The 14531-nt window shown below is 46.4% G+C and overlaps 1 protein-coding gene across 2 annotated transcripts in view; it reads left to right on the forward strand.

Moving 5' to 3' along the window:
• Nucleotides 1–416: 416 nt before the first annotated feature.
• STUM (stum, mechanosensory transduction mediator homolog) overlaps nt 417–14531 on the forward strand; it is a 43760-nt gene continuing 29645 nt past the window's right edge. For both annotated transcript variants that reach the window (XM_033099635.1, XM_033099636.1), the window contains exon 1: nt 417–834. In XM_033099635.1, coding sequence (XP_032955526.1) covers nt 633–834 — 202 coding nt within the window. In that variant the 5' untranslated portion in view covers nt 417–632. The remainder of the gene's footprint in view (nt 835–14531) is intronic.

Here is a 14531-nt window from a genome sequence, read left to right on the forward strand (position 1 = left end):
CGAGATCGGTTTTACTCCGTGAAACAAATCCATTTAAATCAGAATGAATTGAAGGCCTACTAGGCACTGGGCGCCGCGCGTTTCTTGCTGCATCTCCCGAGCGTACTGTGCATCCATCCTTCAGATTAAAGGACTCAGACTCGAGGCTTTCTCGACAGTGCCAGCCGAGCACACACGCTCAATTCATGGTGCCATCCCGAGTTACTTTTGTAAAGAGGGCGAGGTGTGTCCACCCCTCCCAGTATCTCGACAACCAGCTCCCTCAGCCTTCTACTTTCTTCCCTTCGACCTAATTTGTAAGTGGTATTTTTAGGGGGGTGGGGTGGGGGGCGGAGAGAAGGGCGGGGAAGGGGCCCGGCTGGGAGGGGCGTCGGAGCGCTGTCACCGAGTGTCACACCGCCCTCTCCGCCCCTCCGCCGGGCGTGTGGGAGCGCCGCGGAGCGCGCGGCAGAGGGCCTGGTGCGTGGGGACGCGAGAGTGCGGGTTCGCTGAGAGCCGCGCGGCCCCGGAGCCCTCTGGCCGCCTGAGCTCGGCGCGGGGCCCAGAGCCCGGAGCCCGCCGCCCCCCGCCCCCTGTGCGCTGGGCCGCAGCCCCGGCCGCGGCAGCCAGGCTCCCGGGGAGCGCTCCCCGCCATGGAGCCTTCGCACAAAGATGCCGAGACGGCGGCGGCGGCGGCGGCGGTGGCGGCAGCGGACCCCCGGGGGGCGTCCTCGTCCAGCGGGGTGGTGGTGCAGGTCCGCGAGAAGAAGGGCCCCTTGCGCGCCGCGATCCCCTACATGCCCTTTCCGGTGGCCGTCATCTGCCTCTTCCTCAACACTTTCGTGCCGGGACTGGGTAAGACGCGGCGGCCGCGACTCCTGCGTCCCGGGCCCCGCTGCGGGAGGGTGGACAGGGAGGGGATGGGGAGAGACCCTGGGATAGCGCCCACCGGCGGCAAGTGTGCGGGCCCGCGCTCCCAGCGCCCCATGGCAGGTGGCAGCAGCGCGTGGAGCGGGCGCCCCCGAGAGTGGCGTGGCGCGGAGCTACCCGCCCCGCCTTCACCTTCTCCCACCTGTGAACGAGGTTGTCCCGCTCAGAAGAGCCAGAAACTTTCCTGGGAATACTGGAGCCCGCGGGCGGCGGCGGGGATGGCTCCCTCTAACCCGGCTAGGCTCCCCTCCAGGCGCCCCGAAATTCTGCCCCTTCTCTCTACCGCGCACCCTCTTGCAAGCCCTTTATTCTGAGGGGCGCGAGGGCCACGCAAAAGGAGCTCTAGGGTCGCGCTTGGCGATGACCAATCCCCGGGCCTAGCTGGAGAAAGGGGGGACAAGCGGAGCTTAGGACACACCCGACAGCCCCGTCTGCTTTCGCGGGGTGCGGACCGTGTGGAGGTGAGAGCGCTTTAGCCCGAGCCTCCTTCACCTCTTTGCAGAGCTCCCGCGATTCCTGCACCAACCCCGCGGGGCGCCAAGGGGATGATTTTATAAATTATAAAATCCGAAGCTTGTGTGTTTGGACCGCACGTGAGAGGTGGCCAAACTCCCTCCCACCCTTCCGTTACTGAGAAAGTAGAGAGCTCGCCCATGTCATTCTATATCGGACTCTGGCTGCCTGGAGGGGTTCTAACGGCACCCGTGTCCCAAAGTTTAAAACAAACACCCATCACAGAGGTAGGGATGCCGAAGTGTGCGTAAGGGAAGGGATGAGAAGTTTTCCTGACCTCCCCTCCTTTATCCCCACTCCCAAGTCTCTGTCTGCACCCAACCCCCATTTCCAGAACCCGCTGTTCTTCGTGCTAAGAGGTCTCTCCACCCCCAATTCCGTGCGAGATGGAGAGGCAGGCACCTCTGTGCCCTCTCTAGGAGCACGCCTGCCCCTGCGCGCCAGCGAGGTGCCAGCGTCTGGCTCCAAGTTCCCAAGCAGGGAGGGCAGCTGGAAGTGGTTTTCTGTTGTATTTTGGCCTTTCTCACGGCCTCGCTCTTAGTCAGCTTAGCAGGGGCCTCTGCGGCGCTCACGACCAGGGCCACACCCACCCACGCAGGACGTGTTCACTTTCCCCTTATTTGTCTTTCTGTCCGGGGGGCTGCGGTGGCCAGAGCAGCACATCTGTCCGAGCAGGTGTCCCCCTTCTGCAGCGCCCCGCCTCCTTCCGTCCTGGTCATCAGGCCGGCTCTTTGCACGTTTCAACTCTGAGGAGGCTAGCTGATGTGATTTAGTTGTGTCAGAAATTCCCACCTGCTGGAGTAAAAACACATTCACTGCCTCTCCCTCTCTCTGGGAATGTGAAGATCATCAGCAGGATTATTTTGGTTCCACTTTTTTTTTTCCTTTTAAGTGGTGAAGTAAATGCCACCCTACCATCTTTTGAGGAAACAAATTGATGCCACGTGAGGGGGGCTGCACCACGTCTCTGCTGGGTGAGGGAGCCACCCCAGGAAGCAGCAGCTGCCCACCTGTGCACCTGTGCACGCCCTCTTGCATCTCACCTCATTAGGTACCTTTTCCACCCTTAGCCCTGCTGCCACACCCCTGCCCCCCTGCCCTCCTGCCCCCCTACCCTAGGAGACCCAGCTTTCCCCTGTTCACATTTCCCTTTGTTAGGTCACAATCCTATGAGATTTTTGTAAGAAACCTTTTTGAGAAGCCAGGAGAAAATAAAGAGAAAATAAATAAACTACAAAAGTAATAAAACAGGTGAGCCATGGGCATACAGACTTCTGAATTTTCAGTGATGGAATGCAGGCATTTCTCCTTGTATTTTGGTTGTTATTGTAGAGCTGGCTGGGTGTCTCCATACTGAAGAGGACGCCTGATCCTTGGTAGCGTTTCTTTGTTAACCAGGGATGTCCGTCTCGCCAGGTTGCTGGGAGGATGGAATGAGAGTACATAGAGCTCTGGGGTCTGATGTATAGCGAGTGCTCCCGATATGGTGGATCCCTTTTGCTCTTCACCCTTCTGCAGAGCAAACTACTGGTCCCAACTCTGGGGTGCCCTTTGGGACCTTTCTTTTGAGAACTTGTTAAGCTCTCTGCCAGCCTCGACCTACAGTGGAGTCCTAGATGACAAAGCAGCTCAGACAAAGCTTGCAGGCCATCCTTCCCTCTCCACCCACTTCTTCAGGTCCTCTTGGCTTATCTGAAGATGCTGTGAAAACTGAATATTCATGTCTGGCTTTGCCCTTTGAGGAAATGCAGCCACTTTTAATCCATTCACTCCTTTATTCCACAAACACAGAGTACCCCCCACATACTAGCCACTGAGCATGTGACAATGAATAAATCAGTCAAGATGTCACAGACTTGAGGAAATTTGAGGGACATTGATGCAAACTTTGTTTACATTTGATAAGTGCTATTATGGCAGCAGGAATAGTATTTTAGCAGCAGTAGTATTAGGTTAGACCTTGCTGAGAATATCCATCATGTGAATCCAAGCTCTTCCCATCCTCCCTTCACTCCTACTCTCTAGAAACTGGGCAGACCACTGGTCCAAAGATCTTTTTTCTGGAATCTTCCCTCCCTACAAATCTCTTCATTTGCAAATTGGATGAGAGTGCAAATGTTGGCTGAATGAAGGCGTGAATTTTCTCTGGTATAGGTGTCACAGGTCCATTCAGTCTACAGGAACTGCCATGGAGAAGCTCAGTCTTTACAATTCCCTGGTGTCTTCTGGATCCAAGCAACAGTGATGTCAAGATAACACTTATGCCATAAGAGAGATGGTTCCTCTCCTGGGGAGTGGATGGGAAGGAGAAGTGATTTATGCCTGCTCTGACTCCTCACTGGAACAATACAAAGCAAATTTTAAAACTGGATGATGGTAAAGCGAGTTGCCCCCGAGTCCTATTCAGTATTACTCTACTAATAAAGACCACTGCCTGTACCTTCATAGTCCAACAAGCAGAGTCTTTATAAGGATATACACAATTACTCATACATGTAATGAAATTCATTGTTATACCCCCAAATGGCCAGAGAGTTTGTCTATTGGTCAGGGGTAAAATTACACTTTCCTGTTTAAAAATTATATCTACTTTGATCGGCTTGGTGAAATGAAAATGCTCATAACTCTGATAGTGGCAGGGAAAGTGGGACAAAGAAGGGCTTCCACGGACTGTTAACCATTCCATTGCACTAATGTTGGCCATTAATTTACTGTGGAATATTCATAAATATTTAATCTACCCCTAATATACCGCCTACTCTTTGACACTCAGCTGAAGTCTTGCTTCCCTGGTAAGATGCCCACAGTCTGGCTGAGCTTCTCTCTCTCTTTCCTCTAGGCCTGAGGCTCTGACTGGTATTCATCATGTCCTACCTTGTGGCATCTTTTTATTAATATTGACTTTTTTTTAACTGCTTGTACTATTGACTTTTTGTTACTGTTTCAAGAGTTTATTCTTTGTCTATCTAAATACAAATTTCTTGAGAGCAGTAACCATTTAAAATTTCTCCTTGATATAGTATGTTATTTATGAATGCATATTAACTAGAATTAGATTCCAGGAATAGACATCAGAGACCATCTGGTCCAACAGCTTAATTTTATAAATCAGTGAGGCAGGCCTGGACCTGGAAGTTTATATCCAGGCAAGAACCAAGAAAGTTTATATCCTACTTGGCCATTTTAAGGAAGTTAAGTGAGCACATATTTTAGCAAAATATCAGAGTAAATCAAGAAAGAAGATATGAGATCCAGGAAATAATGGATCCAATACAGGGCAGCTATGAAAAGCATCCCCAGGATAAAATTGTTCAGTAGGCCCTGGAGAGCAGTCAGTCTTCCACAGAGTGGGAGGATGGAAGGTTCCAGGAAAGTGGCCTTTGAAGATGGTGTGAGGAGGGAACATTCCACAGAACGGAGATTATTACTGGGATACTGCAAGAAATTAAAGTTGTGATTTAAAAAAACAAACAAACCAGAAAGTACGAAAAACAGAAGACGATTATTAATTGCAGTAAAGACAAAAAGCTATGCAAAAGCATTAGAATCCCAAAATGAAGTGACCTACCCAATTAGATGAGGAGGTTTGCAGGTTTCAAAAAGAATAGAAAGAGTCTAAACAGCAAATGGAGTGAGAAAAAATTTGGAGGATATTAGGGATATGGTGTAGAAGGTACATATTTCTTCTTCGAACAGTGAAAACAAGAGGTACTCAGCCACTTCAGGAAAAACAAAAAAAAATTTCATTAGAAATTTCATAGTTCTAATATGAAGTAAATAAAAATGTGGCCTGATTTTGAGCAAATGGTGGAATGTGAGAAAGGCTATTTTAAGTGTATAGGGCCTGTTATTGGAACAGCGGTGCACGATATGGTCTCTTAGCTTCTCTTTGACTCTGCAGTGAAGGACATTTGCTTAGTCATACGATATAAATGCTTCTCAGCAGTTTTCATCTTCTAAAACCAAACATAGACAAAGCACTGAAGACTGTTTAATAATAGCTATAAAGGAGGATATACAGATTTTCCACCTTGACAATATAAAATGAAAAGCACAGCTTATAGAAGTTGGCAGATCGAAGACCAGAGAGGGAGAATTGTGATAGATTAAATTGTTGTTCCCAATTGTTCACTGTCCTCCCATGGCTTGCCATGCTTCCTGTGGGAGGGGAGTATTTCCTTCCCTGCCCATGGATGTCGTCTTGGGCATGTGACTTGCTTTGGCCAATTGAATGTGAGTGAAAGTGACATAAGCCATGTGCAAATAGACACTTTAAGAGGCATTGTGAGGTTGCGTTGTTGTTCTTTCTTTTCTCTCATGAGAATGGCAGGTCTCAGACGGAGGCTACTCTTCAAGCTGGTTCCCTGAATAAAAAGGACATCAGAAGCAGAGGGTGATATGTCATGTGAATGAGAAAGAAGCCTGAGTGGCTGAGATTTTTGTTGTTGTTGTTAGTGTTGTTATTTTCCTAGAACAACCCACTAAAGTTGACTAACATGGACAGGGTAGGGTAGAGGCATGAATACCCTCCTCATATAAAGAGGGGGATTGAGAGATGCTTCTGTAGCTGATAGACTAAGAAAGATTACCAAAGTAATCAATAGATGAACTGAAATAGTGATATTTGGGGACAATGGGACAATAGCGATGTGCTGGGATAACGTTGGGACGAGAATAGAATGGAAATGAGGGGTGATGTAAGTAAGATAACTCTTATGTATCATAGTAGGAAGTCAATAAATGATGTCTAAAATTGATAAAACATGAAAAAACAATCTAAGCATACTTTGGAGATTAGAAAAACATCAAAGTAATTCCCCTTCCAGCACATCCATTTTTCTTTGTCTGCTGGCTCATTTCCAGAAGTATACGTACATGCTGAAATGGTCTCCCATCTTTTAAAAATAGCCCCACTTGATCCCGCCTCCCTCTCTGGCCATTGCCCCATTTCTCTGCTCCCCTTTACAGCTCCGTTCCCTGAAAGAGTTGTCTGGATTTGTTATTGCCAATCCCTCTCCTTTCATTTTCTCTTGATGCCACTCTAATCATGTTTTGCCTCCATCACTCACCTAAATTGTCCTTAATCAGGATCACCATCACCTCCAGGGTACTAACTTCTCCAGCGTTCAGTTCTGTTTTCATCTCCCTGGACTTCTCATTAGCACTGGATCCAATACTCACTCCACTCTCAAAATGCTGCCTTCACTTGGCGTCTGGAACCACCCTCTCCCAGTTTTCTTTATACCTCAAGTTTCCTTTGCTCTGTTTTCTTTGCTTATCTCATCAACCTCTAAATTTGGGAGTTTCCAGGGCACTTGAGCTTGATCTCCTCTTTGATCTTGATCTCGTTTCCGCCTGCACTTGTTTGATGATCACGTTCCATCTCCTGGCTTTAAATTGCATCCTTTTGATGATGACTCCCAAATCCAGATTTCTAGCCTTCCCCAGAGTCTTATGTTCAACTGACTTCTTAACATCTCCCCTTGGATACCAAAAGGCCTCCTGGACTGAACTTATTCCAAAACCAAACTCCTGATTTTCTTCCCCAAACCTGCTTTTCTCTTATCTTTCCCCATCTCAGCAAATGGCATCCTTCCAGAAGCTCAGGCCAAAAACTGGGACTCATCCTTGACTCTTTTTCTCACACCCCACGCCCAATCTGTCAGGAAATACTCTTGGCTCTGCTTTCAAGATCTATTCAGTATCTGACCACTTCTCATCATTTGCTTCTACCTCACTGGTCCAAATCTCCATCTTCTCCTAAATGACTGCAATGGCCTCTTACTATGGTCTGCTTGCCTTTATTTACACCCCTTACAGTCTGTCCTCAACATGGCAACCAGAGTGACCCTTTTAAACACAAGTGAGTCAGATCATGTCACTTTTGAGCTGGAAACCCTCCAATGGCTCTCATGTCATTCACAGTAAAAGTTCAGATTCTGATTTTCAGACCCACAAGGCCCTGCGTCAGAACTTTCCAAAAAATAAAAAAATAAAACATGAACCACCGATGTTATCTAAGCATTTCTAGTACCTTATAAAAAGTAAAAAGGAACAGGTGAAATGTACAGCATATTTTACTTAACCCAGTATATCCAAAATATTATCATTCAATGCATATCAATATAAAAATTATGAATGAGATATTTTATAATCCTTTTTTGTTTGTATTAAATTTTCAAAATCTGGTGTGAAGTTGACACCACACATCGCAGTTTGGACGAGTCCCACTGACGTGCTCACTAGTCACAGTAGCTGCCACATTGTACAGTCCAACTTCATAGCATCTGCCCCCACCGTGTTTCTGATTTCATCTTCTATTGCTCTCCCTCTTGCTCACTCTGCTCCAGCCCCACTGGCCACTTTGCTGTTTCAGAATATGTCAAAAGTCTTCTCAGCTCAAGGCTTTTGCGCTTTCTGTTCCTTCTGCCTGGAGTGCTTGCTTGTCCTACAGATTATGTGTGTGGCTCTCTCATTCACACCCTTAGGTCTTTGCTCAAATGTCACTAACTCACTGAGGCTTTCTAGATTAGTTTTCTAGGGTGGTCATAACAAAACACCACAGACTGGGTGGCTTTCACACCAGAAATGTATTTTCTCACAGTTCTGGAGGCTGGAAGTCCAAAATCAAGATGCCTGCAGGGTTGGTTTCTCCTGAGGGCTCTCTCTTGGGCTTGTAGATGCTGTCTGCTCCCTCTGTCCTCTCATGGTCTCTCTGTCTGTCTGTATCCTAATCTCCTCTTCTTAAAGGATACCAGCCATATTGGATTAGAGCCTCCCCTGAAGACCTCATTTTAACTTATTCACCTCCTTCAAGACCTTATCTCCAAATACAGCCGCATTCTGAGATACTAGGGGTTATGGCTTCAACATAGGAATTTTGAGAGGATACAATTCAGTCTACAACATTTTCCCAGATGATCCTACTTAAAATTGTGGCTCTCTCCTTCCTCCCCAAACGCCCTATCTTTCCTTACTTCATTTTCCTTAAGAGCATTCTCACTACCAATCATACTGCATATTTTACTCTTTTTTTCCTGTTTCCTGTATCCCCCACTTGAATGTGTGCTTCATGAGGGCGGGGGTTTTTGTTTTTGTTTTCAGTCTGTCTTGTTTGTTGCTGTATCCCTGTACTCTAGAACAGTGCCTGGTTCATAATAGATGCTCAATAAATATAAGTGGAATGGATGAACGAATGAATGAATGTGCTAAAACCAGAAACAGAAGTGATTGCCTTTGGGAAGGTATACTCAGAGCAGGGGGAGCTGGGATAGGGGATTACAGTTTTTCATTAAAAGTCCCCTTTTTTCCTATGTAATTTTTAAAAAACTGTGTACATGTATTACTTGGATTTTTTTTTTTTAAGGATACGAATCAATGATAGGGAAAGAGAAGGGACTTTCATACTCTGTTGATAAGAATGTAAATTGGGACTTTTTTTCCTGGAATACAATTTAGCAATTATATCAAGAGTCTTAAAATGTTTCTACCCTTTAATTCAGTAATTCCACTTGCATGAATTCATCCTAAGGAAACAATAAAAAACATGGACAAAAATTTATGCATAAAGATGTGCCACAAAGTATTATTTACAAGAATGAAAATTATAAAGAAACCCAAATGATAACAGTAAAAGAATGGTTAAATAAATTGTGGCTATCCATATGGTAGAATGTTATGCACCCATTAAAATGGTATTTACAGAGTTTCTGATGATGTGGTGGAAATTTTTAGAGTATAAGGGAAAGAAAGTTGAAAATTGTGCTGTCAGTACGATCTCAAATATTTTTTTTATTTCCTGATTCTAAGGCGTCTCTTTTTCCCACATTTTGGATGTTTCTGAATTATCATTGATATCAAAAGAAGTAATTTCTTTTTTCTTTCTTTCAATTTTTTTCCCCTAAAAACTTGTTGCTAAATTAATGGTGTGTTTTTATGATCCAATGGCATCTTAAAATCAAGAAAATATAAGGTAGATGATAGATAGGTAGGTGGGTAGATAATAGTGGAAGGAAATACATTAAAATGTTAACAGTTGGTGGGAATATGGGTGATTATTTTCTTCTTTATACTTTTCTATATTTTTAAATTTTTCTGAAATGAGCATAAAATGTATGGCTTTTATAATAAGAAAAACTAAATAAACATTGTTTTGCAAAAACACCCTTCTCATAGAGTTATGATGCTCTAATGCAAATATGGCAGTCTTCTGACAGCGGTGAAGTCCTGTAAAGTATGTGGGACTGCCATGGTTACCCCATTATATCTACATGCCCCATCTACATATACACCACAAGATCACTTATAATCCAATGTATAAATGTCACTGTGACAAGTGTTATCATAGGGTCAGAGGCTCCCCTGTCGCTCTCGGAAGTCGAGTGACACCTGCTCAGTCAGTCTCCCATGGGATGTATCCTGTCATGGGTTGGGTCACAGCCTGGGCAGCGACACTTTGAGGGGAGACCAGGTCAGGTTCAATAACATAAACAGCTTCCATATTTCTTCTGAGACGTTGCAAGTAACCGAGTTGCTGTGTGGAGTGTATGTGGTCAGTTGGCAGATGATTCTGAGGAAGTTTGTGTTTCAGTCAAGTGTCGACCGAGTGCTGAGCAGAAGACAGAGCTGACTTCTGGGAGCCTTCAACAGCAGGGCACTCACCAGACATGTCCTGTGCTCCTGCTGCTGTGTGCCAGGTCTGTGCTCGAGCTGAGATACAAAGTCAAAGAAAACGTGGTCCCTGCACTCAAGCAGCTGACCATCTGCTGGGAAGGTGGACCGTGATGAGTGCAGACAGTGGGTATGCGCTTTATGGAGAGGAAAGGATGGCTGCCGGGGCCCATCTCACGGGTCCATAGCAGTGAGGGAATGCTTTTCTGGCCAACATGGCTACTGGGGGCATGAACAACAGCTGAACAGAGTGACCTGGAGGGTACTGAACTAAGTGACATTCCAGTTCTGCCTTAGATTCATTAAGCCACAAAGCGTCATGGAAAGTGGGGCAAACTAGAAGTTAGGAGACTTCAGAGCTAGTCCTGGTTCTTCACTAGCATGAAACCTTGAGCAAGTCACTTAACCTCTCTGGGCCTCCATTTCCCCATCCATAAAATGGAAATAATAATCCCTGCTCAGCCACCTCGCAAGGTCACTATTTCGGTTAATGGTAAAGCACTTCACGGTCAGAAAGAGTTTATCACCACCAGTAAACATCGGCAAAATTTCCTTTCTTCCCAAGATGGGTCCTGGGGTTTTCCTCAGAGTGCGCAGGAGACCGATGAGCACTTCTGCCTTTTCCAGCATCGTGGTTCCAGAGCTGAGACCTGGGTCTCCCTACGGACACTGACCAAAGCTCACACTCCTGACTCCCGGGGGGCGAGGAGGGAGAACGCCTCTAGGCTTCTCTAGGGCTTGGTTTACCACACCAAGTGGGCGGTTTGCCATTATACTCCCCAAACCCTGGTGCTGTGTGAGGGCCGTATCCCTGAGACCGACCTTACAGTTGGGCAAACTGGTGAATGAGTGTGTGTGCACACACACTTGCATGCACACACAAATGTCCCCACAAGATTTACCTCTTGTTATTTCACTGTGAAAATTAGAGGATTTGTTCCCAGGTCTGTGTTTGAACAGCCCAGCCTCCCAAGTCCAGGGAAAGGTTCAGGGGCTTGTTCATCCACCGCGGAGAACCATATAGATGGTTTCCAGCCCTGGAGCCCATCGCCTGGGCAAGTGGGGTGGCCTGACTAGGATGCATGTCTTCAGCTCTTCAGCATGGGACCCTCCCAGTGAGAATTGGGTGCTGGGGCGCAGTGGCCCTGGCTGAGCACATTTTCTCTAAGCCACGTGACTAGGAGTAACGTTCCTAGGGGAAAGTTGAGGCAATGGTGAGGGGACAGTGGCTTCCTAATCAAAAGGCAGAACGCAGGAATCAATTAGGAAAGGTCTTACGACATTGAAGAAGTCATGTTTCTTGAAAGGAATAAAATGACACGAGACCAGGGCTGTCCTGGAACCTGAAATGTGCGGGGACCCTGGTCAGGGCTCCCTGGTAGAGCTGAGCACTTTGGTCTTTGTAGACCGAGAAGTTTGACCCCGAGGCCAAAAGGAATTCAATGCTTGAGGAGAAGAGCCTGGCCTGAAACCTCAGCAAAGAAAATGGTCCAACTTTCCTAGGGCCAGGCAGCGTTAGGGCCACTCCTACCCCGTCATTTTCCAGACAACAGGCCTCCTTCAGGACCCAAGGCTCTTAGCCACAATCTCACCCTCGCTGACACAAGCCCAAGGCCTTCCTGCTCACTGCAGCATCTGGCTTGTAGTGGATGGTTTATTACTATTTGTTGAATTTAATGAATGCACTGGCATTTTATAAAGATCTGATGTTGGCTGCAGAAGATACGTGACCTACCAGTGACTGCATCAGATCCTGCCACCTGGATCACCTTTTCTTCACTGCCCAGCCTTTATGTTTCCCCTAACAGCTTTATTAAGATATTTACATACCATAAAAGCCACTCTTTCAAAGTGTGGCAAATTCCTTCCCGTGTCCTGTCTTTCAATCTCACTAGTTGACCACTTTCTTTCTGAACCTCAGAAGCTTAATATAACAAGAAACAGCAAGGCAGGTGCTTTTGAGGAAGAGTGATCGTTTGGGATGGGGACCTTTGCGTCACTGCTGTCTCAGAGTCCTGCCCGTGTAGGAATGCTTGTCCCAGAATGCGAGGCCCACCATGGTGCCACAGATGGGCGAGACGCAAGCAGCCTGGAGGCTTCAGGAATAAACATTGTTTGGGAGGTTGTCATATTTCACTTTCTGTTTTGTTTTAAAAAGAAGCATCTCACCAAGGAGGAAAACTTTCTCAATGAAAATGTAATAGCGTGGCGCCAGGGGCATAACTTGCAACAGGGGGCATTTAGGAGGTGGAGAGAGCCCCTCCTTCTGGGGACAGACGGGCTCTGGCCCTGGTTGTCGGTGTTGCTTCACTGTGAGAAGTGTCACCCTTAGGCCAAGCTGCAGAAGGGAGCACCGACAGCAGTTCAGTTGGACCTGGGTCTTCCCGGGTCCCCGCTCAGGCTGGCTAGAGTATTACATTATTGTTTTAATAGAATTTCTGTGTTAGCAGATTAAGCACATTTCTGCTCTGGTCTTAGCTCTGATCATTTCATTCTTTGGCTCTGAAATCTTCCGTAGCTCCCCGTCGCCCATGGAGCTAAGCTCATCTTCCACATTGGAAGGATGCAATGAACTTCACCTATTCTTTTCCTCCCTGGGTTTAGTTGAACGGGGCGACTTGCTCTTACGAGGTGTGCCCGTGCATTTTTGCTCGGGGGGTACCTCTCCTGGAACTCCTTCCCCCACCATGATATCTAAGTCCCACCCAGCCTTCAGGGCCCATCTCCAGTGCCCCTCCTCTCCTAGCCTTTTTTAACCACTCCTGTGTGGTGAGCTCTTCCATCTTGGAACTGTCAGGCCACTCAGGACATTCTTCTTGCTCTCCTTAAATTCTGGTTCTTCTGTTGTTGTCTTAATCCTCTTATCCTTGAATCATCTCCTTGAGGGTAGGAGCTAAGCTTTCCTCACCTTCTACCTCCCACAGCACCTAGCACCTTTCCAATAGGCATTTATGGAAGTAAAGATACATAGGCATACTGGCTCCTGGTGGTGAAGCCAAGAGCAGGTCCTGGTTCCTTTAAACTCGTGAGCCCTTACCAAGGGACACAGGCTTTCGTGTCACTTCTCAGCCTTGCTAGCTCAGAGGGAAGTAAGGGACAGTTCTCAGGGCTGCGGGCAGGATGAGGCTGTGTTTCTGAGGAGTCCTTGGTGTACTGGTCACTCGGGACGGACGTAGGGCAGAGGAGGATATTGGCAGCCCCCTCGCAGGGACAGAGGGCCTGTTCTCTGGGAGAGTCTTTGGGGACAGTCACAGTGTTACTGAGAAGAGCCAGGATCCTCCATCCTTTCAAGTTGTATAGCTAATGACAGATAAATGGGAGGTGGGGGCGGGATAGTGGAGGTGCTCAGTCTTAGTAAACTGCTTTCATACAGATTGTTCTGGGCAATCGCCATCAAAATAAATCGAGGGAAAAATTTTGGTGAGGAGCAGGATATTAGCATGTTCTCAAAGTGTCTCTCCACAGAATGCTTACAACTTGCAAGGGGAAAAATTATACCATGGAGAAACCAGACAGCATCTTGACTGGGTGAACAAAACAAATTTACCTGGGCCTTGAACACATTGTGCTAGGTGAAAGAAGCGAGTCACAAAAGACCACGTATTGTATGATTCCATTGATGTGAAATGCCCAGAATGGGCAAATCTGCAGAGACAGAAAATAGTTGTGGGGGGAGGAGTGGGACAGTTGAGAAGATCTGGGGAGTGATTGCTAATGGATACGGGTTTTTTTGGGAGGTGATGAAAATGTCCTAAAATTGATTATGGTTACATAATGTTTACATAACTCTGAATATACTAAAGCCACTGAATTATTAAATGGGTGAATATCATCATATGTGAATTGTATCTCACGAAAGCTGTTAAAAAGTGAACAGCAATGAGGAGGGACAGATAGACATCGCAAGCTTTCCTGATGTGATATCCTGAGAGGGACACACATCACTTGTGTAGTATTCTGAATTGGCTCATGAGGAAATATCAGGAACGCCCAAATTAAGGGGCATTCTACAAAATACCTGGCCCGTATGCTTCAAAAATATCATCATGAAAGATTTAAAAAGACTAAAAACATGACAACTAAATGCAAAGCATGCTCTTGGATCAGATCTCGTACTGGAGGAAAAAAAGCTACTCATCGGGACATTATGGAGGCAATTGACAAAACTGGAATATGGATTACAGATTAGATAAAATATTGCATCCGTGTTGCGTTTGCTAGAATTGATAACTGTACCATGAATGTGTAAAAAAATACCTTTGTTCTTCGGAAACACACTGAAATATCAAGGGATAATGGGCTATGGTATATTTAGCCTACTTACAAGTAGTTCAGAAGAAAGAATAATATGAAGAAAGAGAATGATAAAACACATGTTGCAAAGTGTTAAAAATTGGCAATCCGGGTAAAGGGTATATAGGAATTCTCGGTGTTATTCT

This window comes from Rhinolophus ferrumequinum, chromosome 27 (assembly GCF_004115265.2).
Source record: "Rhinolophus ferrumequinum isolate MPI-CBG mRhiFer1 chromosome 27, mRhiFer1_v1.p, whole genome shotgun sequence".
NCBI lineage: Eukaryota > Metazoa > Chordata > Mammalia > Chiroptera > Rhinolophidae > Rhinolophus > Rhinolophus ferrumequinum.